This window comes from Sinocyclocheilus rhinocerous, unplaced genomic scaffold (genome assembly GCF_001515625.1).
Source record: "Sinocyclocheilus rhinocerous isolate Xijiao unplaced genomic scaffold, SAMN03320098_v1.1 scaffold252, whole genome shotgun sequence".
Classification (NCBI taxonomy): domain Eukaryota; kingdom Metazoa; phylum Chordata; class Actinopteri; order Cypriniformes; family Cyprinidae; genus Sinocyclocheilus; species Sinocyclocheilus rhinocerous.
The window spans coordinates 868,786-893,945 of NW_015625591.1; the positions used below are offsets into that span (position 1 = coordinate 868,786).

At 36.0% G+C, this 25,160-nt stretch overlaps 3 protein-coding genes across 5 annotated transcripts; 2 read left to right on the forward strand and 1 right to left on the reverse strand.

Moving 5' to 3' along the window:
* Positions 1-6,730: 6,730 nt before the first annotated feature.
* LOC107757975 (cocaine- and amphetamine-regulated transcript protein-like) lies at positions 6,731-7,617 on the forward strand. Its single transcript, XM_016575592.1, has 3 exons — positions 6,731-6,993; positions 7,095-7,178; positions 7,332-7,617. Exons 1-3 carry the CDS (start codon positions 6,832-6,834, stop codon positions 7,437-7,439), a joined length of 354 nt encoding a protein of 117 aa, XP_016431078.1. The 5' UTR covers positions 6,731-6,831; the 3' UTR covers positions 7,440-7,617.
* A 3,017-nt stretch (positions 7,618-10,634) lies between these two features.
* Positions 10,635-14,318, reverse strand: LOC107757748 (CDKN2A-interacting protein-like). 2 transcript variants are annotated; one of them, XM_016575326.1, is made up of 4 exons: positions 14,249-14,318; positions 13,526-13,772; positions 12,588-12,709; positions 10,635-11,694 (listed from the first exon to the last, which is right to left on the reverse strand). In XM_016575326.1, the coding sequence occupies exons 2-4, from the start codon at positions 13,768-13,770 to the stop codon at positions 11,123-11,125; spliced, it is 939 nt and encodes a 312-aa protein (XP_016430812.1). In that variant the 5' UTR covers positions 13,771-13,772; positions 14,249-14,318; the 3' UTR covers positions 10,635-11,122. The 2 variants fall into 2 exon arrangements, with proteins under 2 accessions (XP_016430812.1, XP_016430804.1); XM_016575318.1 differs by having other exon boundaries at positions 10,635-11,697.
* LOC107757732 (gamma-tubulin complex component 4-like) lies at positions 14,266-24,503 on the forward strand. 2 transcript variants are annotated; one of them, XM_016575305.1, is made up of 19 exons: positions 14,266-14,394; positions 14,478-14,565; positions 14,979-15,107; positions 15,195-15,317; positions 15,426-15,479; positions 16,184-16,240; positions 16,338-16,417; positions 16,523-16,724; positions 20,533-20,698; positions 20,785-20,909; positions 21,845-21,895; positions 21,974-22,079; positions 22,174-22,281; positions 22,369-22,513; positions 22,618-22,795; positions 22,907-23,041; positions 23,113-23,229; positions 24,170-24,310; positions 24,387-24,503. In XM_016575305.1, exons 1-18 carry the CDS (start codon positions 14,375-14,377, stop codon positions 24,239-24,241), a joined length of 1,956 nt encoding a protein of 651 aa, XP_016430791.1. In that variant the 5' UTR covers positions 14,266-14,374; the 3' UTR covers positions 24,242-24,310; positions 24,387-24,503. The 2 variants fall into 2 exon arrangements, with proteins under 2 accessions (XP_016430791.1, XP_016430795.1); XM_016575309.1 differs by having other exon boundaries at positions 14,267-14,565.
* The last annotated feature ends 657 nt before the right edge of the window (positions 24,504-25,160 follow it).

The following is a 25,160-nucleotide window of genomic DNA, read 5'->3' on the forward strand; positions in this document are numbered from 1 at the left end:
TATATATATATATATATATATATATATATATGTGTGTGTGTGTGTGTGTGTGTGTGTGTATACCTTTTCCTTATATATGTCTTTTTTCAAAATATTGTTTCCCTCATTGCATAATTCATGTTAAATAACATTTAGTGAATTAGTTTGCCCTCATAATAAATCAAAAATCAAGTATCATTTTTCATTTGTATTCATTATTTTCATTGAGCACTAGAGGGCAGTGTTTGTTTACTTATTGTCAACATCGAGTCTACCCTTACTTCTTTTATTTCATGTATAATCCATTTTACCAGGTCAGATTAATAATGTTTCAAATGCTCAACAATAATTTAAAAAACAAAGATATTATAGAGTCTCCTTTATACATTAAGAAAATAATGAGATTTTTGTCTGACTCTTTATGTTTGAGCAAAGGAACTGTATTCAAATAATCCACATTTTCGAATTTTCTCAATCCCCTGAATGTTATTATTAAATGGGTGAAAAGCAAATACAGCCGAGATCTGATATCCGGCTCAGAATTCCATAAAACGTATCATTATGAAATTGCAAACATCAGAAGCGAGACATTCCAGCAGGAAAGATAACATAACACCGCTGTCCTCGTCAGAAGTGAAGCCATCTCTTGCCATGGCTCTATCAGACCTCAGAGGAGGGAAGCAGTTAGTGAGAGACTGAGTGAGTCATTAAGTCTGCAATAATTAGCTGCTCATTTCTTAAATTTTTTATGCTGTGTAATTATGCTTCTGTGGAGCTGGTGGAGGCTGGCAAAATGAAAAAGTGCTTGTTTTTCAAATAAATGCTCATTGGTTGATGGAAACTCAATTTAGTGCTGGAGAGGATGCTGCTTGACCTGACACTTGTGTGGTGGGTTAATAAACAGCTTCTTTGAGACACTTAGAGAGATACTTGCAGTCCATCTAATGGCTGCTCGGCTGACACTCATCATTTTGTCCCCTTTGTATCCTGCAGATCATCTTCCCTCTGTGACAAGCCACCCAAACCTGTCCTGATTTCTTCCAGGCTGCTGTGAAGACGACAGGAACTTTGCTTTCAGAAGAGGCTTCTGAGGGGCACTGGCTCTGTCTGAGAGAATATCATATGGACTGAACATTTAAAACGTTACACTGCTGTTTTACTCAAAGTGTTTATTTAAGGTAATGAATACACCACAGACTATACAAGACAGGTGTTCTTATGTAACTTCTCCCCCGTCCACAGGAGTTGGCTGGTCAAAGAACCTGTTGTTGATTATTAATTTAATGCATTTGATGGGAGGGAAACTTATATATTATTTATAAACAAACACACATTAATATTTACAATATAAAATGTTAATATTATATCATTTTATATATGTATGTTACTTTCATATTATGTTTAAAATGTCTATAAATATATGTAAGTCTGTGTGTGTGTGTGTGTGTGTGTGTGTATATACATATATAGAATTATTATTATAAAATTCTATATGAGCAAGTGATTCTTTCAGTTTGATGTTTAAGCAAGTTTGTTTTTAAAAGTCTTTATGTAAATGTAAATGATTATAATAATACAAGTATTTTTATAAATAGAATTATTATTATAAAATTCTATAAAACAAACACACACTAAATAAAAATCTACATTTATTTATAAATGTGTGTGTGCGCGCACACATTTATAAATACATTTATATATATGTATATGGTGCAATTGAATATAATATGAAAGTAACACATGCATACATATTTTAAGCAAGTTTGTTTTTTAAAAGGTCTTTATAGAAATGTAAATGATTATAGTAATTGTTATTATAAAATTATCAGCTCTAGTGATTATATAGTTTAATTTTCAAGCAATTTTGAGTTTTAAAAGGTCTCTGACACAGCAGTTTCCTTGGAGAGGAGAATTCCTCTATTAATATTTGCCATAAAAGTCACCCAGAGTTCTTCCTTGGCATTTTCTATCCTCCTCATCCCGCTTCATTCTGTTATGCTGGCGTTCGCTTAAAGATGCGAAGCTTTTGTCTAAAAATGGATTTGAAGAGAGTGGGTGGAATGGAAGTGGAGTCGTTAAGCAATATTATAAAGCTTAATGGCAACACACGAAAGCTATACAGTGCAATTACAAAGATAAGCAACTCCTCATCAGAACAAATAAAGCATTGTAAGCAGGGAAGAGGCAGTAGAGGCAGATTTTTCAGAGACCCCTAATTACCTCACAATGACGCACAGCAACTCAGACTGCGGACCCTGGTATGTGCAGACAGCCTTTCTAACAATTTTGTGAATATATCACTGATGCTTTTTGCCCCAAGCAGAAAAGAGTGTATGTAGAAAAGCTTTCACTTTCTGTTTTTGAACTTAAATGAAGACAATTACGTAGAACAAATAAAACCAGTGCAATATGCATGTGACAACGTCAGAACAAAGCAAGACAAATGTCAGTCCCATTAAAATCAACAATGCTTGTTCATTCTTCAAGGGCTACACTGCTGTTCTGATGCATCAGAAGCAAATGGAAGGGTTAAATTATTCATCAACTTAAACAGAAAACATGAAAAAAATATGAAAAGACAAATGATTACATAAGAGCTCAAGATCCCCCACCAAATCTGCAGGAACAGAATGTTGCACTGTGTTATTTAAAGAAACATATCGTACCCTTTGCTTTGCTGTGTACTTTTTCCCTTTAATCTTCTCCTTAGGTATGACAGGCCAAATACAGACTTTGCAATCAAACAAGCTCCTTCACATCTGCTCCTCTTGTTTGGCTCTTATTTATCATTCTTTGCCTCATCTAGACCCTGAAACACTCAAATTGCTCTTTTGCTTTGTGCTTGACCATCTCATTTGCTTTCTAGAGAGTGTTTCTGATAGAGGTGATAAAGGTCAGTTCCAGCACAAATAGTCTCTTGCTGCTGTAACTACAGCTTGCATAATAATAGCTATAGTGTTTCTAATCCTGAGTACAACACTCTTCTTTGAAAGATATTGAGGGAATCATCTTGTAGGATGCCCAGGACAGTGATGGATGCATCTGTTAAGGAAACACACTAACAGGCAAAGCTTCTTCTGTTAGCCTAATGACTGATGCAATCAGTGGACTGGAGTGTGGCCCTCACTGACGCATGAGATAATCTTTGCTGCACGATGAAGTGACCTGATTCTGTGTCTCTCACCATGCTGACATCTAACATTACCCACTGGCCACTTCACAGCTTGATTAACTGACTTGAGTCCCATTTATCGGCTCCATTTTGGGGGTTTTAGGATCTGAAGGCTGTCTGAAGCGCAACTGTTTGGCTTGTGTTTTGGATCCGAGTGTTGACTCCCTCCCTCTGACATAATGGGGAGTCTGTATTGTGTGTTGACAAATGAGGGTCTGGCACTAACAAGGGACCTCCGAGTAATTGACAATTCAGATGCATATCTTTCCTCTCTCTGGGTTATCGAGCCCCCTGTTGCTATGCTGAAGCTCTGAAACTGCATTTTTTATTATCATTTATAATCCAGGTTTGATTAAGCAATATTACAGGAGTAGTGGTTACACAGTGGTGTTTCGTTACTGGGTGGCTTGTTCAGGGAATGATTCAATTATTCACTCATAAAGACAGAGGGCCTATCCCAATACTTATACTTGCAGTCCTTGCACTTGACCAGTTGTTTACTTACACGATGTATTTCCCATATATTCAATTGGTGTACACAGATCGTAAGTGTACACAGAACTTTTGATTATCCAATGGGACCCACTTACATCATAGTGTTGTAAAATTGCAAGTAAAGTTTTTACAGAGCGTTATTTAGATATTTTGATTTTCATTACTTTAAAATAAACTTCTAAATATCTGTTCAGTAGTCCCTATGTAACACAATTTAGTAAATGTGATGCTTCTAATTAAGTAAAAAAAAATTTTTTTTAAGTTGCAGACATTAGACACATACTCATCTCTGCACCAATAAAATGTTTTACTACCAACTGACACTAGAAATCTCAAAATTTCAAAATTTTCACATGAGTTCCTGAATGTAATGAATGGTGGGATACACTCAGCCTGAAACAGGCCCAATCAATTCTTTCATTCCTGATTAAATCAGTGTTTTGAATGAATTGGTTGAATGAGTGATTCAATGACTTACTTATATAAACACTTGTCGCCACCTACTGGCGTAATGATGCAACCTGAAGAAAGCATCACTGAAAAATCACCACTATTAATGCACAGACCTATGTTATGATATAGTACTATTTTTATTCCTTTTTGTTCTTCTTCCAATCTATTTTTAAGCATTCAGATCATCATAACAACTGCTGATGACTGGCTGGAGAGTCTTATGAACAAACTATCGTGGTAGGTAAATGTGACTTGAATCCACCAAGCTGATGTGACACAAGTATGTCAGGTCTTAATTCACTTATAATTTTTCAACATTAGAGAGGCAATAAGGCTGTAATGAACTTAACTTGATCACCTGAGGGAAGAGGGAAATCACACACCCACACAAAATCAATTCCAACGCAGGGTCTTTCCGGCTCAAGTAATTTGACTCTCTCAGAAGGATTCATAAAGTAAAGTAAAAGGGTGGGAGGTCATTGACATGCCAGCCAAAGGAGAAAAACAAACATCTTTGAAGCAAAACAAATGTGCCAGGATCTTAGAGTTCGGAAGAATACTTAGATAAGTCCGGAAGATAATGAATTCCGATCTCTCCCACACAACACTCCTGCATCGTCCCAAAGCCCATCTTCCTCTTCACTGCATATACAAACAACCTCCTTCAGTGGCTCAGGAAGCTTTTTTTTCTAGAGGCCAATAATCTTAATGGGAATTTAAAGGTGAGAGTTTATTATTAAAAGATGTCAGACTTCCTTTGTTGTGGCTGTTTGGCAAGAGATATATTATTCCCTCAACTTAAATCAGAGCCAAACCTTATTAGAGGGTGGCAAGCCTACGCCACATTGAAAGATTACAGCAAACTACCATTTACAAACTGTCAAGTCAAATTGTGACTGAAGTCTGCATGCACAACAGTAGCAATGCTTATGTGCAGTTTACTGCAAGTGCCAGTGTGTATTTTAGGCTATGCTCCTTTCAGCCATTCTCACACTTGGTCTGGATTTGACACCCTATGGCAATCCTGTCCTATCCAGTAATCATCTTTTCAAAAATGGTTCTACACTGTTTTGACAGGAATGACACCCTCAGGACCTTATTTGTAGCAGTGTGGAGAAATGTTATGCGAAGAATGACTGTGAAAAGCAAAATATTTTGCTGGTGTTAAACCATTGACATGCGTCCTTATGTATATGAACTATCTGCCTGCACAAAATTGAATATTTTTTCTTGGAAGAAGATGAAAATAGAGCTCATTTGACGTGAGTGGTGAGCAAAACTACCCCGACAGTGGTCGTATTAATAAACAGGTAACCGTGCTGAGGGAAAAGTTTCTGACAGGCAATAATACAAGTGGTAATTGGAAAGATATGACTCATGCAGCCCACAGAGCAGTCAGACGGACCTGGTTTGATTCCTGCCTCTAACCGACAAAGTATCTTCATGAAGCAACTAAGACCGGATCAAAGTGAGGCTTGGCTTTGCATTAATCAGCAGGAAACAACAAAATAACACGTTCTGTGCCTAAAATAGGATTAATCAACAAAAATGGACAAGCATCTTCTACAGCAGCCATCTAAATGAATTTATTGGCCATTGAAAATGAATTAACTAGCTCCATTCTTGTGCATAGGACATTGTATTTAAGAAAAATAGCCTTTTGCAGGTTTTCTTTTTGGCAAGTAACTGATGTTCCTTTGGACGTTCAATAAAGGCTGTGCCTGCTACACTAAAAGCTGACAAACTTGAGATGAATGCAAGTACACCAGCTGGTATAGAGGGACACTTAAGCTTCACCGTCTTTATCACAATGTGTACATTCTTCCTTTACAGAAAATAAGCATTATGCTCATGCTAAACTTATATGCCCTCAGTCCACTGTTTCTCTTATGTGAATACAGATAAAGTGGGCCTCTTTCAAATAATTTGTCATTGGAATTCTTTTAAAAATATATTAAAAATGGCTACATTAATGGCAGAGTAGGGCAAGTTGTCACATGGGGAATTATATGACACAGTGCTTTTTTAATGCTTTTTTTATGTTGGATTCTAATAATTTAATATATTAATTGAACTTATTCCCATAATACTTTACTAAAGCTGTTGGTCGAACACTGTAAAATTACATTAGCATAGATTTTTTGTGTATGTTGAAAATACCTAAACCAGATCCAGCCATATACTTGTTCTCCCAGTACTTTTCGGAGAGACCAGCTAAAATCCGCTAAGACCAGAAAACCAGCCTATAGTGGTTTCATATTTATGTTTGTGTATGTGTTTTATAATTTTGCCATTTAAATGTAGTAGAAAAGGTTCAAATATATGTAAACAGATATAAACAGTTACAACTAGCCTCATCTCCCCATTTCCAAAGTAGAATCTGGAATTTCATACAGGTATTTTTTTATGTAACCAACGTGACTACAAAACATCTGCTAAAACAATCAAAAAGCAGAATTACATATATAATAATTTCCAGCCTAAGACATGTTTTCGTCCCTTCAGACGTCTTTCTGTCTTGTTTTGCACATAAACTCGCCAGCTTTACGCAATGAGTCATCGTCGTCGTCCTTATTACGCATGGACAAAAATCAATGCGTAAGGTGGAGCAAAAGAGGACCGAAGTGAGTGGTGTTTCAGTGGAGCAGATATAAGGTGATTGGACCGCGGGAAGCGAGTGTTCACTTGAATCTCAGTGCGGAGGACGCGTTCAGTCTTGGCTGTCTGTGACCATGGAGAGCTCCAAACTCTGGACCACAGCGATGGCATGCGCTGTGCTGGTGTCTTGCATTCAGGGTGCCGAAATGGACTTTGACAACGAATCCGACTTAGAAACAAGAGCTCTGAGAGAGTTTTACCCAAAGGACCCGAATCTGACCAACGAGAAGCAGCTCGTAAGTATTGCGTAATTCTCGACGCATAGAAAACAAATGATGTTCCCTTCTTTAAAAAGATTTTAATGATACTTACTTAGTTGACGTGAACATGTTCACAGCTCGGGGCTTTACATGACGTTCTGGAGAAACTGCAGAGTAAACGCATCTCACTTTGGGAAAAGAAGTTTGGGCGCGTTCCTACAGTGAGTAGCACAAAACAGATTTGTTTGTTTCATTTAAAATAGTGTAAAATACTGAAATGCCTAGATTGAAATCACACATTTACTATTTACATTTACTATTAACAAAACGCTGACAGTGTGTTATTTAACATTTACACTTTGCTTTCACATCAGTGCGACGTCGGGGAGCAATGCGCCATCAGGAAAGGATCAAGAATCGGCAAAATGTGTGACTGTCCGCGTGGAGCGTTTTGCAATTACTTTTTGCTGAAATGTTTGTAAATGGATTGTGAATTGGAAATATACACATGATATTACAGATATTTATACATTACGTGATTTCTATTTTTATGATTACGAAGTGCTATGAGAAGAACAGATGAATTTGAAAGATTGTTTCATTATTTGCTGCTCCTGACGTGTAATTAAATTTGAATAAATTGTGTGGACTTTTGTTTTCTAAGGCAGTCTGTGTGTTTCCTCTAATTAGTATAATACATGTTTTGTTGTGGCATATAAATATTCTGCACTGTAAAAGAAAAAAGAAAAAAAAGCTACTTACCAAAATAAAGAAATGCTTAAGTTTAATTGCTGCCTTCAAGTAATATCAAAGTGGCAACCTGCAGTAAAAAAATAATAAAAATGCACTGTTTTTCAACCACTTTGAAGATTAAGAAAACTGAATTCAAATCAAGCAACTGAACATTCAAAATGAAATAGAAATTACTAAACATATTGTAAAATGTTAAAAGATTCTAAGATGCATCATTTAAACTGATGAAAACAAGTTAAATTATGATAAACATACTGCTATTGCTGGTTGTAACACAAATACATAATTAGGAGTATGCATACTAGACGTTTACACTGTTCACTTAGATATTACAAGATATCAAGACGAAAACAATGTCAAATTTGTGTATTTAATCTATTCTTTCTGAAATTACTTTAGCATTCCAAGTCTTCTTTTCAATGTAGTAACTGGAATGAGTTGTGAGACAAATTTAAGAGAATTAAAAGAAACAGAAAATCATTCCCTGAAACTCCATCATTACAACAATATAATGAAGGAGCTTCAGGGAATGTGTTTTTATAAAAGTTTTCAGTTCCTTGTAATTCTCTTCAATGTGTCTGACATCTCATTCCATCCGCATGCATGATGTCAACAGCTTAGATGTAACAAGGGTTCAAAATATGTGACATTCCTGTATTACAAAAACAAACTCTGACTCATAGGAGAGAATGAGGAAAAGTGCAGTTAGTACAGGCTGTCCCATGATTAGCTCTGCCTGAGAGGATGAGTCCAGCTTGCAGCCAAGCAGAAAAACACACCCAAATTCTCTCAAATGTCAATCAAAGCCGGCACTCAAATGGGCGCTTTCACTCCTTGTTAGATTCATTTACAATTGTTAACTTTTTAAATTGCCAGCAGGAGTGGAGAACGATGGGAAATACGTGTCTGCTGTTGCTTGCTGGCACTGAGAAACAAGTCGAACACATCTCTGCATAGAAGTTAATGGGTCCAATTTTATATTACACCAATCAAACCATTGTGCACCTTCAAGCCATTTAATATTCAGATATCATAAGGATTTTTCATTGCATGAAATTGCATTCAGGCTGCTGGAGAGGAAACAAATGGATTATGTCATGTAAATATGAGCAAAGCAGTGTGTGATGTGTAATAAAACTCATTTGCTTTGGGTAATAATTAGAAAAGCTCTTTTACAAGAGATTTAAAAATGACCACTGACTGAGGTTATGAAAACACTTTTATACTCAAATGACTTTGATTGATAGTGAATATATCCAAATAATTGTTACACAAGACAAATTTAGGCTGATTCTAATGATATGCCTTTAGTATTTACAAAAATATCACGTTGCGAGTGAACATTTTCATGCCCTATAAATGGGAATTGATCGAACAAAGCAAACAAATAAGTAAATAATATGTGACCCTGGAACACAAAAGCAGTCTTAAGTCGCTGGGCAGTCATTCTTGAGACATGGGACAAAACAGGTCCAGCAAGGGTAACTTTTATTAGGTTTAAAAATAAAAATAAGACAACTTTAAAGGCGATTTTCTCAGTATTTTTTTTGCACCCTCAGATTCCAGATATTCAAATAGCTGTATCTCTGCCAAATATTGTCCTATCCTAACAAATCATACATCAATGGAAAGCTTATTTATTCAGCTTTCAGATGATGTATAAATCTCAATTTCGAAAAATTGACCCTTATGACTGGTTTTGTGGTCCAGGGTCACATATATGTATTGTAACTGGAAGCAGATTACATCCTGCAAAAGAACAAATGAAGTGTTTTAACAAAAATAATTTTCAATTAGCTGCAAATGGCAATCATTAGGGACCAACCATCTTTTCAAATATAATGTGGCTTTGATATAATTTCTACAGCAAAGTCCATCTTGAATGTTTACTTATAGTTAGTGTTTGATAAAAACAGTTTACAGCAATATATACTGTTGTCAAAATAGACAACTGACTTGAAAGGAAATCACTCCCACTTACCGTTAGACAGAAAGAGAAGGGAAAAAAAGAAAGAAACCTCTATAAAAACTGTGATTAAAACATATATGTGGACACTTGTTAAACATTTACATTTTCATATGCAGCTAAAAATGTGTAAATCCATAAGTAATTATCTTAAGGTCAATTCGTGGAAATAGGCAATTCCAAACTGGCTTATGTCTTCGCAACATTTTAATAAATGAAATTTCTTTAAATTTTTTTTTTTGGTCATGAGGTTCTTGGGATGATGTGTGCCAACTTTGATGTCAAACCAAGAGCCTTGGAAGAGTTTTGGCATTTAAACTGGTGAACAATTCACCTAGGGGTAAACTGTAAATCTAGAATCCTTTGACTTATAGTTACAGAGTTATAAACTAAAAAAAGCAATTGTAGTTATTACAATGCCATATAGTGGCCAATTTGGAACCACCTCATCAAGTGTGAGATTTCTAGAGATTCAAGATTTTTTATTTTTTTAAATGTCACTACCAAACAAAACAAAAATGTACGGATAGACAGAACGTCACATCTTTTTATGAAATCAGAATATAACCCAAGTTAAACCTCAAGTATAGCTAGCTTTTTCTAACATTAGACTGAGATACATTTAACCAGACACTTACACTTCATTGATATTTCTGCTTAAACATTTAACACTGGTTTGAAACAGATGGCAGTTTTTATTTGACATTCAAAGAATATGCCTAAAGGTCCACAACAACAGCAACAAACATTACCAAACCTCGTCACAGAAAGTGGTTATGACATGTATTAATAAATAAAAACTATCCAATATATGTGAAGCAAGGGAAAAATGTAAAAAAAACAGTGTCATGAAATTTAGATATTAAGCTAACAATGAGATCTTATTTCTTTACTGTATTATTATTTACTGTAATGTTTTCTTTTAACAATCAAAACGGAGTATAACATTACAATTTTGTTACCATTCATGTATTAATCCAAGATTTATTTTTGTGAATATTATCTGTTTGAATATTGGACATAGACAATCACAACCACAGATTCAACTGCAGACTGTATATTCTCAATGTAATGTTTTAGAAATAAACAAAACAAAAGTTATCGACAACTGACATTTATCAATTAAAATAGCAGCTTTTGAAACCACCAACATTTTTCAAGGTCAGACTGAACTATAACCACAGTTATGGATGTTCAACAACCATGAAGATCTAAACCATCTAAACTTCAAAACCACAAACAAGACTCTAAAGCAACAGCGGAAGCATTTTACAAGGCGCAAAACTCATTTTTTGATCACTTTTACAAACTACTATATTCCTACCAGTCCTTCTCCACAGTGCTATTCTGAATGAGAATGACTGAAACAAAGGAAACTCTTTGGAAACGATTTCACAGTTGCCACAGTGAATCTACAACCTTATGTCATTGTGGCAGAATGAAGCTCTACTGGTCTTCCTGAAAGGGGTAGCTGAGAGCCGGAGGGAAAACCTGGCTCCTGGACTGTTCATCCAGCAGAACCAAATCGTCAACGTCTTGTCCTTGGAACCTGCGGCGGCAAACTTTCACTGTCACTTTTTGCCCTTGAAACACTTTGAGTGCTTCCTTGGAGGCCATAGCCCTGGCGGCACACTCATCACGCCCGTAGCCCGTACCCATGTAGACGGTGCAGCAGCGCAGTTCACACACCTGGCCTTCTTTCTGGGTACGTCCCATAGGCAGGTCAGGAATGTCTTTGAGTGGAACAAACACACAAGCAAGACTGGCCTTACATGACTCCACACAACTGCGCAAGATTTCAAAGTGTTCCATATTGGGGCCAAAGCCACCAGCAGACACAAGCTTCCAAGCAACTGCCTTATAGAGTCGATTAAAAAAGGGCTGGTGTTCTGCAGGAGCCCCCGGCGGAGGGCCCGATTTGAGAGTACTGGCAGCCGAATGCCCAACAGTCTTCGCATGAGCTTTAACATCTGTATCATTGGGTTTAGCCTTCTTACTCTGGGAATCATCAGCATCCACTGCTACAAAATACAGTTAAAGAGCTCAGTGTAAATCAGTGATCAAACATTCTGTATTACTATACTGTTCAGAAATTTGGGGTCAGTAAGATTTTATTTTTTGAAAGAAATTAATGCTTTTATTCAGTAAGGACACATTAAATTGATCAAAAGTGACGTTCAGTTAATTACAAAATATTTATATTTTAAATAAATGGTATTCCTTTGAACTTTCTATTTGAATCCTGAAAAAATACTACTTTTTCCACAAAAATATTAAGCAGCACACCGGTTTTAAACATTGATAATAATAAGAAAATGGAAATGGAAACGGAATAATATTTCACAATATTCTGTTTTTAGTGTATTTTTTAGGTAGGTAGGTAGGTAGCTTTTTTATTGTCATTCAACTGTACATACAGAATGCACATATGAACGAAATTCCGTTCCACTGGCTCATAAATACTGTACTAAAGTAAACACTTACCATAAAATCAGTATAAAAATATATATATAATAAAAATTGCAACAGTGTTCATTTAAAAGAATATAGCACTAAAAGGAATGACAGCAGCATATAAATATTAAATAATGCACATAGTAATTAGCAGCATCTAAAACAACATTATTGCACTTATTAAACGCACGCACGCGATGCCTCCGAGGGGCAATCGGCGTGCACTGAGAGCGTTTTTTTTCCAAGGGAAAAGCTCCGCTCTCATTTGTCTCTTTTTTCGAGGAAAGAGGGGCAGCCATCTGAGCTCAGATAAAAGTGTATTTTTTATCAAACTTTCACTTTACTTTTGATTAAGATACTTCTTTTAAAAGCATTGTAAAAAAAACTTGCTAACCCCAAACCTTTGAACGGTTGTGTACACTAATTCAATGACACACATTAAAGATAGCCCATTTACCTGAAACTGCAGGTCTTTTTGTTTTTCCCATGATTTCATCTCTAGTCTTTCGCACAGGGGCTTCAATCACAGTGATTCCTTCTGCCATCTCATTTACCTTGTCCATTACAGGCTGTGGATATCTGCATTAGGGCCAATAACAAATAAGAGTGTTCTCAGTAAAAAAAAGAAAAATCATTTGAAAAACCAAATCTAAAACGTATCTGTCTAACGATCAATCAAGTCTATCAATCAAGTCTAAAATGTATCAGAAGTGTGGTGTGACTATTCTTTGGTGGACGTTTTTGAAATATTAATATACTAATAACAAATAAAACTGTTTCATCTTTTTAACCTTTATTATCAGGACAGTTCTTTGAGCTTTATACTTTATATTTATGTCATTTTATGTATGCATTGTCCACTACCTTTCAAAAATTTGGGGTCAGAAATATTTTTTAAATATTTTTTAAAGAAGTCACCAAGGCTACATTTATTTGATCACAGAAATATTGTGAAATATTATTACAATTTAAAATAATTTACATTTTAATGTATTTTAAAATGTAATTTAATCCTGTGATGATAAAGCAGTTTTTTTCAGCAGCCATTACTTCTTATTTTTACTATCAATGTTAAAAACGGTTGTGCTGTTTAATATTTTTTTGTGAAAACTGATTCTTTGAAGAATATATTCAAAAATAATTTAAATGAAATAGAAATATTTTGTAACATTATAAATCTCTTTATTGTCACTTTTGATCAATATAATGTTAATGTGTAAAAAAAACAAAACAAAAAAAAGCATTCTGACCCCAGACTTTCAAACGGTAGCGTTCAAAATAAAAAAGATTCAGCAAAAAATTAGATACATGACATTCACCCGCAAACAACTGAAATAAGAAATGGATTTTGTGTTCATGAAAAAAAAATGAACCAAATCCAAAAATAACAATTACCGACAGCCCAAAAACACGTGGTTGGCCCAAACCATGGACAGAGACAGAAGTCTGTCTAAACTAGGACTTGGGATCCCAGGTTGGATGGAAGGAAAGTCCTCCATATTGCGCAGGACAAACTCTCTTCTGGCATGCCACTGCTTATTTGTCTCACAGGGTCCTCTTAAAGATTCCACCCAGTTTTCCAGGTGTGGATTCTGACTGAGGAACTCAGAGACGATATCTCCTCCTCTCCCCGCCGCCATCACTGAAAATCAAAAGTCAGTTTGAGAAGTTCATAAAAAAAGGTGTCCCACACAGCAGGTTCATGGCCTAAGGACTGAAATTGTGGGCATGTTTCCCAGCGACAAGACAAACAAACAAACAGTTCAACTGCAGTTGGCAAGGTATTTAATGCTGCAGACTGGACAGTTTAAACATAAACATAAGTATGTATTTTAATTTTACATTAGAGTTCTCAGTGTTGAGTTAATTGTAGTTTTAGGCTTGTTTTCATTCGAATTCGCCCACATTATTATTATATGTTATCACGTTATAATTACCAAAGCATTTTAGTAATGTATTAAAATGACCACTGTGCTCGCCCTGCAGGCATTAACATAACTCTAATCTCAACTTCAATGAGTCGAATCAGTCGCAAGCAACACATGTAATATAAATGAAACAGCAAAATACACCAAAAACTCTACAGCAGATCGTGAAGAGAAAGCAAGCTCTGTTCACCTCTAAATATATTCTCTGCAGATGAGTCCTCATCAGCCGTATGTGGTAAAAATATTATGTTAAATATAAGTGCAGTGGAGCTGGCTGAGCACTTCCCCTGTCGCGCTCGGGATCTGCGTCATCAACATGCGACCGGGGTTTTGGCGGTGCGAAAATATTAATGATGAGAACTTACTATCTGTATTTTTATTATCGTGTGTTTCATTTGAATACGCTATCTAACTAACAGCACCGGCAAAATGATCCATGAGCTGCTGCTGGCTCTGAGTGGATATCCTGGGACAATATTCACCTGGAATAAACGGAATGGATTGCAGGTAACGTTATTTTATGCTGTACTCTGTCAGTGATGCATCTAATAATGTGTGTGTGTATACCTGTATTATACTGGATAAACTACATTATGGATGTTCGGAAGTAGGACGATAATGTTTAGCAAACATGCAGTATTTTTAATTTATAAGTATATATATATATATATATATATATACACACACACACACACACACACACATACACATATATATATTTAAAAAAAAATCCCTACTAGTGATAGTTACATGGTACTCCAGAGAATACCATGATATAACAATACATAAAAGGTTGGCTATTATCATGACATGGCATTCTGAAGTACTTAAAAAAAATACCATGTCCATGAAAATACTATTGTGGTCCTATGTTAGTGGTATGCTAGTATAAAATGAGAATCAAGTGTTTCTGATCACAGGTGTCCCAGGACCTTCCGTTCCTCCACCCCAGTGAAACCAGTGTCCTCAATCGGCTCTGTAAAATGGGCACTGACTATGTGCGCTTCGCAGAATTCATAGAGCAGCACACGGGTCATGTCCACCAACAGGTAATCTGAGCGTATTCTGCATGCATTGTGTGTCAAGGACATGATCAGATCAAGGCTGAAGTGTGATTTCATCTACATGTCTCACAGGAGCATTACTCCAGCCAGCCGAGTCAGTCTGGGCTTCATGGCATTTACCTGCGGGCATTCTGCACTGGGCTCAACTCCATGCTGCAACCCTATCGGCATGCATTACTGGACCTCGAGAAAGAGGTGTTAGACTTAGAGTTTACATTTGAAGTCCTTTTATGGCTGTATTTGCACAGATAATAATAAAATTAAACATTGTTAATACTATTAAACTTTACATGTTCCCTACAGTTTTTAGGTGATCCACACCTCTCCATTTCTCACGTAAACTACATGCTGGAACAGGTAAATCAAACTTTCTAGATATTTTACCTATACATCCAATCCACTGAAATAAGCTAAATGACCTAATTGATCTATTTACACTATTGTTCATAAGTTTGGGATCAGAAAGATTGATTATTTTTTGAAAGAAATTAATACTTTTATTCAGCAAGAATCCATTAAATTGATCAAAAGTGACAGAAAATACATTTATAATGTTACATAAGATTTCTTTAAAAAAAAAAAATGGTTTCCAAAATACTATAAAGCAGCACAATTGTTTTCAACATTGATAATAATAAGAAAGTTTCTTGAGTGCCAAATCAGCATATCAGAATTATTTCTAATTTAGAATGATTTTCTAATGACTTCACTGAAGACTGGAGTAATGACTGCTGAAAATTTAGCTTTGCCATCACAGGGAAAAAAAATCATAAAAAAAAAATATTAAAATAGAAAACAGTTATTTTAAATTGTAATAATATTTCACAATATTATGTTTTTACTGTATATTATATCAAATAAGTGCAGCCTTGGTGAGCATAAAATACTTCTTTTAAAAGAATCAAAACCAACCTTTTGAACAGTAGTGTGTATATAGTTGTTTAAATTATTTTAAAAATATTAGTTTAAATTATATCAAACTAAGTCCCAGATTTTTCATATGAACACAAGTTTTCAACCCCACTGTATATGACTAACTTGCGATTTCTTCTGTTGTTTAGTTTCAGCTTCTCTTCCCCTCTGTGATGGTTGTTGTGGAGACCATCAAGTCTCAGAAGGTTGGTAGCTTGACGGGAGCCACCGCTTTGCGGTAAATGATTAGAAGAGTGCATGGTTGAAAATAATAACCTTTCTGAAACTTTCTTGTTTCAACAGATTCATGGCTGCCAGATCCTAGAGACTGTGTACAAGCACAGCTGTGGAGGACTGCCTCCTGTCAGGATGGCCTTAGAGAAGTGAGCTCACAAAAACCCAACTAAAAACCCCTAATGCACGTGGCGGTGGAATGTAAGACACAGAATTCTATTTTTACTGCTCTAATGGTAGTGTCTGTTTTGCAGGATTCTTGCAGTGTGCCATGGCGTGATGTATAAGCAGCTGGCTGCGTGGATGCTGCACGGGTTGCTGCTGGATCAGAGTGAGGAGTTCTTTGTCAAGCAGGGCCCCAGCGCAGGCGGAGCCACAGCTGCACAGGAGGAAGAGGAGGAGGACCTGGGTATCGGAGGGCTGAGTGGAAAACAGCTCCGTGAGCTGCAGGATTTGGTGAGCAACTAAATAAGTTAGAGCGGGGTGATTTGAGCCTGTGGGGAAGTTAAGCCACCCCTTGTTTGTAGGCAACCTTAAACAAAATTGGGTTATCCATTTTATTCACCTGGAGCCTAACCTAGCATCTTGAGCAACAGGTGGGGAAACTCCCTGCATGAACGGCCAGTCCATCACAAGGCTCACACAGAGATTTTAGGAAGTCATTTTTATTGAATTTCCCTTGCATGAAGTGAAAATGTTCGGCGTAATCATTGGTAAATTTTAATTCCAGGTGGCTCAACTTACCCTCTCCCAAGGCTCAATTTACCCATCACTGGGGAAAAGTTGAGCCAAGAGACCACTTTTTTTTTTTTGAAAGCAGTTTATTTTAGATCCAAAGTGATTATTCCCAAGGATGCACCACATCCTGAAATTTATGTAGATATTTAAGTTGGACCCATTACAGTCATGTGCTCGCTTTAAACACAGCGTAAGTAAAAACTGGCTCAACTCACCCTGCTCTCCCCTATATATAAAATTCACTTTACACTTTTATGAAGTTTCCAAAAAATAAATTGGTCCCTTATAGAAAACTTACAATTTTTTGAAGAAAATATAAAATATTACTCATTAAAAAAATTTATTTTTAGAAAAATGATCAAATTACATTGCTAAGATAAAATCATTATAATAGAAGTTTTGCCAGTTATTTTTGGAGGCCTTATAAAAGTGTAAAGTGGATTTATTTCATATATTTTTAGGCCTTGAAAACTAAAAAAAATCTGCAATATTTTGCATCCAGAAAAAGTGTGTTGATGAATTTATGAAGCTCTGTTTCTGCCGTTCTGAAAGCACCACCTGCTGGCAGAAAATGAATTTGAATATTCTTTATTTTTTAATCCTGCTCAAACACACATACCATGTAGTTTTCAAATAAGCCTGAAGGAATTAGTTGGATCAGGTGCATTTAATTAGGGTTGAATCTAAACTCTGCAGGGCTCCGGCCCTCCAGGAGCTGAGTTTGACACCCCTGATTTAGACCAATGTGAAAATCAACCCATGTTTTTACGCTGCAAACACACAGAACTGTAAATGTGAACTGGTGGATTGATAAGAAGATAATGCATTATAAAAATCTAAACAAGTAAGACGCACAGAGTTGTAAATGTGAACAGTTAAGACAGTAAAATATATTTAATTAATATAATAATCGATTGATGATAATAATAGTTTAAATTAATATAATAATTCATTCTTTTGACTCATCCATTTTCTTAAAAATGGTTATACGGCTGAAATGTGAAGTTTATCATATTATGAAACTTTTAGTTTTGTGAAAACCTGTAAATCATGCTTTTTACAGTCATATGTTAAAATAGACATTGCTCTACCTCGCTCATATGGTATTAATTTTATTTGTGCAGGTCTTAAAAAAGGTCTTAAAAAGTCTTAAATTTGAGCTTAAAAAATCCTGCAGATACCCTGTTTGTAGAGGAGGGTCAAAATTACATTTTCCCTCTGAAATTCAGAGGCAAATTACAGGGGGGTGAAAATGACTTCAGAAAGCTGGCAACATCATTATGTTATTTTTACACAGAGATTGGTAGGTCTATTAGTAAAATCTGTTGACTTTAGCAATCTTTGTTGCATTTTGTGCCAACAGTGACCATTCAAAAATGGGGAAAAAGCACCTTTCAATTTTTTTTTCTCCAAAGTTTACATGCCTGTAACTCAAGAAGTATTAAAGGTATCTTAATGCCCTTTTATATTTTGGGTCTTAACAAACGTTCCTTTTGGCATCTTCATTTTTAAGGCCCTATATGGTTCAGTTCCAAAGATATTGGAATTTCATTATGGCTCCAGAAGCATATTGCTAAATTGTACACATTTTCAGTGGTCAAAAACTAAATGTGAGTTACTTTGCGTACAGATGATTCTTCTTTTCTTTTAAAGAGGAACAAATAGAAACTAGAAATGTATCTTGTTTCTTTCCGTCAAAACAGCTGTATTGAACACACCTATCTGAGTGCCATAAAGATTCTTTTTCCAAAATTTGCGTGTCTGGAACTTAAGAAGTATTAAAGATATTGCAATATGATTTTAGATTCTAGCTCTTAATTAACTTTTCTTTTGGAATCTTCATTTTCAAGGCCCTACATCGTTCAGTCCCAGAGATATGGGGAGGCCAATGCGGCTCCATGTTCAGATTGTTGAAAAACACGTTTTCAGTGGTCGAAAACCAAATGTTGGTCACTTTGTATACAGCTATCTGTTGACTTTAGCAATCTTTGTTGCATTTTGTGCCAACAGTGACCATTCAAAAATGGGGAAAAAGCACCTTTCAATTTTTTTTTCTCCAAAGTTTACATGCTTGTAACTCAAGAAGTATTAAAGGTATCTTAATGCCCTTTTATATTTTGGGTCTTAACAAACGTTCCTTTTGGCATCTTCATTTTTAAGGCCTGTAACTCAAGAAGTATTAAAGGTATCTTAATGCCCTTTTATATTTTGGGTCTTAACAAACTTTCCTTTTGGCATCTTCATTTTTAAGGCCCTATATGGTTCAGTTCCAAAGATATTGGAATTTCATTATGGCTCCAGAAGCATATTGCTAAATTGTACACATTTTCAGTGGTCAAAAACTAAATGTGAGTTACTTTGCGTACAGATGATTCTTCTTTTCTTTTAAAGAGGAACAAATAGAAACTAGAAATGTATCTTGTTTCTTTCCGTCAAAACAGCTGTATTGAACACACCTATCTGAGTGCCATAAAGATTCTTTTTCCAAAATTTGCGTGTCTGGAACTTAAGAAGTATTAAAGATATTGCAATATGATTTTAGATTCTAGCTCTTAATTAACTTTTCTTTTGGAATCTTCATTTTCAAGGCCCTACATCGTTCAGTCCCAGAGATATGGGGAGGCCAATGCGGCTCCATGTTCAGATTGTTGAAAAACACGTTTTCAGTGGTCGAAAACCAAATGTTGGTCACTTTGTATACAGCTGATACTTATTCTATTTAAAGAACAGTGTCTAAAGAATAAATAATGTTGAAACTAGAATTGTAGCTTGTTTGCCTCTATCAAAACAACCGCATAGAACATACTCGTCTGAGTCCTATAAAAATGCACTGAAATGGTAAAGTTGAGGCACATTAAAGGACCAATATGTAATTTTCGCCGCTAGAGGGCGCGTATTCAAAATAAACAAAGAAACAAAGGCGTAGTTTGATGACGCCGTGACTGAGTGTGGAATCATGGGAGTTGTTGTCTTCATCCCCACAGCCGATGCAATCCGATGGGACTCGGGCAGAAATCATGTTCATGGATGAGCTAATGATTTATTTATGTAGTAGAATGAAGCAGAAAGGCTAATGTAAGTACACAAGTCAGCAAAATATGTAACACTTTTCTAGTGGTTTTTGATATTTTAATAAAAAAATCTTACATTTTGTGCCTTTAACTTGCTCTCAAGTAGTCTTATTCACTTTACACTTTTATGAAGTTTCCAAAAAATAAATTGGTCCCTGGCAAAACATCTGCTATTACATTACTGATTTGTCTAAGGTTCATTACAAATGCTGAAGTTTGTAAAGCATAAGAATATGATATACTGTACACCCACTTTCACACTTATTAAAAAAGCAGAATGGTGTACTAGTTACAATACTCACCTGCAAGGGCTAGTAGAGTACGATAATCAGCCAAACTCTGCTTGAACATTAAATTAAATTTGGCATGTTACAGCAGTTACTGGCTGTGATTTATCACAATTTATACATGTTCTAGGATTAAACTGTCTTCTGTTAATTTCTGTCCCTCTATAGAGACTGATCGAGGAAGAGAACATGCTTGCACCATCCCTGCAGCAGTTCTCCTTGCGTGTGGAGATGCTTCCCTCATACATTCCTGTTCGAGTAGCCGAAAAAATCTTATTTGTTGGGGAGTCGGTACAAATGTTTGAAAATCACAACCAGAGTCCATCCCGAGCTGGTGAGCTGAAGAGCATTTTGCTGCTGTTGTTCAGGTGCGTTTGTGATGGTTTAGTTTCGTAACGCTGCCCTCATGTGGTTGCCCAGGGTCTATACTGAAGCACCAGGAGGACATGTTTGCAGCGGAGCTCCACAGACTCAAACAGCAGCCTCTCTTTAGTCTGGTGGACTTTGAGAATCTTGTGGATGGCATTCGGAGCACAGTTGCTGAGGTTTGTCCTGTAACTAAATTGGTATACAAAGGTGAATCCCATGAAACATGTCAAAAACATCTCTGGGTCATATTTTAACTCGTAATCAAAAGATGAATGAAGCTTATTTTTAAGCCATTAAGATTTTTGTCATCGTGAGATTATTTTCATGAATAAGAACCTGTCATCCATTCTTTACAATAAGGTCTTATTAGATAGCATTACCTAACTATGAGCAATACATTTGTTACAGTATTTATTAATCTTTAAAGTTAGTTTGTAAAAAAAAATACAACTGTTCATCACTGTTAGGTCAAGTTAGCTCAGATTCATTAAATAATTTTAACAGAGAAGTTTTGATTTTAATAATATATTAAAGGGATGGTTCACCCAAAAACCTAACCCTAACCCTCCACTTGTTCAAAACCTGAATGAGTTTCTTTCCTCTGTTGAACACAAACGCGAAGATATTTTGAGGAATGTTGGTAACTAAACAGTTGATGGTAGCCATTGACTTCCATAGTATTTTTTCCATACATAATAATTGTTGAAATTAACATTAACACATATTAATAAATGCTTTTTTGATTGTTAATTAATGTAGTTAATGAATGTAAACAAATGGAACCTTATTGAAAAGTGTTACCAAAAATGGTTTTAAATTGTTTTGACAGTTTGTGTTGTATTATATTGATAATGAGATGATAAGATCAGTGGCAGGGCTTCCACAGTTATGGAAAATGTGGAAATGTCAGGAAATATTAGATTCTGATTTCACAACTGGAAAAGCCATGGAAATTAATTAAGTCTCAAAAAAAAAAAAAAAAAGATCAAGGAAAAAATGTAAATTGAAAAGTTTTTTCTAGCTAAAATAGGAGCGTGTTTTCATGAGATTCACCCAATCTAACAGCACTAGCATGTGTCTAGATGCAGTTGTGTTTGTCTTTTTCCTGCAGCACTTATGGACTTTGATGGTTGAAGAATCCGATCTTTTGGGGCAGCTGAAGGTAAAGAGCTGTTTGTTGATGATATGCTTTTGCAGGTGCACTTTTGCTTTCACAATGAATGTTTTGTTGTTGTTTTAGATCATAAAGGACTTCTACTTGTTGGGGCGAGGTGAACTGTACCAGGTCTTCATTGACCTTGCTCAACATATGCTGAAAACCCCACCATCTGCCGTTACTGAACATGGTATAAAACACTTTTCTTCTAAACCATGAGGTCAGCTTCTTCAAATTCTTCTTACATCTTCATCATTCCTCTGAATTTGCTACATTTGTTTCAGATGTCAATGTGGCATTTCAGCAAGCGGCTCATAAAGTGCTGCTAGACGATGACAATCTTTTGCCCCTCCTGCATCTCACCATAGACTACCAAGGGAAAGAAAGCAAAGGTATTACCTCCTGACTAGCTATTTTATCCTTCACCACCTCTTTCCACATATTAATTACTTCTGAGAATTGGATTATTATGCTTGCAGAGGCTTCTGGGAATCGAGAGGGCACCACTCCTCCACAGGAGACTTCTCCTCGTGAGGCTCCGCCTACTGGCTGGGCAGCGCTGGGATTGGCTTACAAGGTTCAGTGGCCCCTACATATTCTTTTCACTCCTGCTGTGTTGGAGAAGTAGGTCATTGTTTTATGTTAGCAATTTAATATTATTGTTCCATTAATCAAACAGTATGAACACCACAGCAGCTTATATGAAGTTAACCCTTGCTTGACTTCAGGTACAACGTAGTGTTCCGTTACCTGCTGAGTGTGCGTCGAGTCCAGTCTGAGCTGCAGCACTGCTGGGCCTTGCAGATGCAGCGCAAGCATCTTAAATCAAACCAGATGGATGCCGTTAAATGGAGACTCCGCAACCACATGGCCTTCCTAGTGGACAACCTTCAATATTACCTTCAGGTTACTGCTTGAATCATCTAGTTGGCTGTCTCTCAATTTGCATACAACACACACATTTTAGTAAATAATACATAATAGAATTATTTTGGTGTTTCCTCCATTGCTCTTCAGGTGGATGTTCTGGAGTCCCAGTTTTCACAGCTCTTACAACAGATCAACGCCACACGAGACTTTGAGAGCATTCGACTGGCCCATGACCATTTCCTCAGCAATCTCCTTGCACAGTCTTTCATTCTGCTCAAGCCTGTGAGTGTCCGTAACAAACCTCCCTTTATGTAAATAATCTAGGCTGTGATTAAATCGTATTTCTCTCCCAGGTGTTCCACTGTTTGAATGAGATTCTGGACCTCTGTCACAACTTTTGTTCCCTGGTCAGTCAGAATCTTGGGCCTCTGGATGAAAGAGGAGCTGCGCAGCTGGATATTCTTGTGAAGGTAGCTTTGCTTGTGTGAATCGTTTTCGGAATTATTCCAAATGCAAGACTATTTATGGAAGCCCATTTCTGCCTCACGAGGGGAAAAAAATCATGCTTTGGTAAGTCATAATTTTGATGCCAGCCCTGGCTGAAACAACATACAGAACTACCACATTTTTCTACAAGTTTGATTGCATAATATAATAATTGCTGTTAATAGTATTCATCGTCTGTTTGATTACGTCTTTAATTGATTTTTCCGTACATTTCTGCCATATGTACATTAACTGACAGCTACCACTAAATATTGTAGAAACTTAATTTTCTGTAAAGTTGCTTTGCAATATTTGTATCGTGAAAAGCGCTATACAAATAAACTTGAATTGAATTAAACTTGAATTGAATTGAAATTTTTGACATAAGTCATGATTTTGACAATTATCTAAAGTGAAAAGTCGGTTATGATAGTCATAATTATGATATAAAAAGTCAAACTTATGAGTCAGTAAAGACTTAAAATTAGGAGATACTAAGTGAAAAGTCAAAATTATCATAATTGAAATAAAAAATTGAAATTGTGAAAAAAAAACCCTACTGATAATTATGACGAGTTGAAATTGAGATAAAGTCAATCATGGCAGTTGAAAGTGAGATACTTTGTCATAATTTTGACTTTTTTTTTTTTTACTAAGTCAAAATGTAGTTTTTACGTCATAATTATGATTTACCAAATATTTTGATAAGAAATGGGCTTCCATAAATACAATCTTGGATTTGGAATAATTTCAAAATCAGGACTTTTTGTTATAATACATATCATAAGTTGTCAAAATAAAAACTTAAACATTTTATTTCACAATTTCAACTTTTTATCTCATAATTAGGATTTACCCAAGTATGATTTTGGGGGGTTTTGATCGATATCAACTGTGTCAGATTGCTGTACTTTTACTTCACAGGGTTTTAGTTGTCAGTCATTCCTGCTCTTCAAGATTCTTTCCAGTGTGCGTAACCACCAGATAAACTCTTGATTTGGCACAACTGCTGTTACGACTAGATTACAACAAATACTACACACAGGCAGGAGGCACGCTGGGAAGGTAGGCATGACTGATACAGTGCTTTAGTGAGCTGATTCATGTAAAAATGTAACTCATGTTGTTTGTTGTCCTACAGTTTTGGCCTATAAAGCGGCACCTGAAGATTTGAGGCAAAATTCATACATTGGTGCATCACAGCTTATAAAAACATGCCTAATACAATAAGTGTGTTCCTTTAAATATACAAATTAACACACCACTATTTTTGAAAATAGGCTCATTTTCCAACTCCCCTAGAGTTAAACGGTTGAGTTTTACCGTTTTCGAATCCATTCAGCCGATCTCCGGGTCTGGCGGTAGCACTTTTAGCTGCAGCTTAGCATAGATCATTGAATCTGATTAGACCGTTAGCATCTCGCTCAAAAATGACCAAAGAGTTTCTATATTTTTCCTATTTAAAACTCGACTCTTCTGTATAATTAATATTAGATGAGAAAAGTCATATCCAAACAAGACAAGCTCTTACCACTCCACGATGTGTCCCTCTGGCCCCAGACCGGCAGGAAGTAGGTAGTTCCTATAGTTGACCAGCTTCTTCTCCTGGCAGCAGTCCCTCACCCATATCTGAGACACGCAGGGAACTCCACCTGCCACACACAGCAGGTACTTCCTGGTCCGGCACTGCTGATTTGGTGCTCGAGAGACATTTCTTATAATGTTAAAAACAGTTGCTTAATATTTTTGTGGAAACTGTTATTAATTTTTTTCAGGATTCTTGATGAATAGAAAATTCAAAAGAACAGCATATATTTGAAAACCTTTGAAAAATCTTTGAATTCGAAAATCATTTGCAACATTATAAATGTCTTTACGGTCACTTTTGATCAATTTAATTTAGCCAGGATACAAG

What these genes read in the sequence shown, in the direction of transcription:
- LOC107757732 (XM_016575305.1), top strand. Translation starts at nt 14,375, where the DNA reads ATGCGACCGGGGTTTTGGCG. An exon ending in TACTGGACCTCGAGAAAGAG is followed by an intron (nt 15,318 to 15,425) that starts GTGTTAGACTTA and finishes TGTTCCCTACAG; the next exon opens with TTTTTAGGTGATCCACACCT. An exon ending in ACCTTCAATATTACCTTCAG is followed by an intron (nt 22,796 to 22,906) that starts GTTACTGCTTGA and finishes ATTGCTCTTCAG; the next exon opens with GTGGATGTTCTGGAGTCCCA.
- LOC107757748 (XM_016575318.1), bottom strand. Translation starts at nt 13,770, where the DNA reads ATGGCGGCGGGGAGAGGAGGAGATATCGTCTCTGAGTTCCTCAGTCAG. An exon ending in CACGTGTTTTTGGGCTGTCG is followed by an intron (nt 12,710 to 13,525) that starts GTAATTGTTATT and finishes GCCCTAATGCAG; the next exon opens with ATATCCACAGCCTGTAATGG. An exon ending in AAAAAGACCTGCAGTTTCAG is followed by an intron (nt 11,698 to 12,587) that starts GTAAATGGGCTA and finishes TGTATTTTGTAG; the next exon opens with CAGTGGATGCTGATGATTCC.
- LOC107757975 (XM_016575592.1), top strand. Translation starts at nt 6,832, where the DNA reads ATGGAGAGCTCCAAACTCTGGACCACAGCGATGGCATGCGCTGTGCTG. An exon ending in TGACCAACGAGAAGCAGCTC is followed by an intron (nt 6,994 to 7,094) that starts GTAAGTATTGCG and finishes ACATGTTCACAG; the next exon opens with CTCGGGGCTTTACATGACGT. An exon ending in AGTTTGGGCGCGTTCCTACA is followed by an intron (nt 7,179 to 7,331) that starts GTGAGTAGCACA and finishes CTTTCACATCAG; the next exon opens with TGCGACGTCGGGGAGCAATG.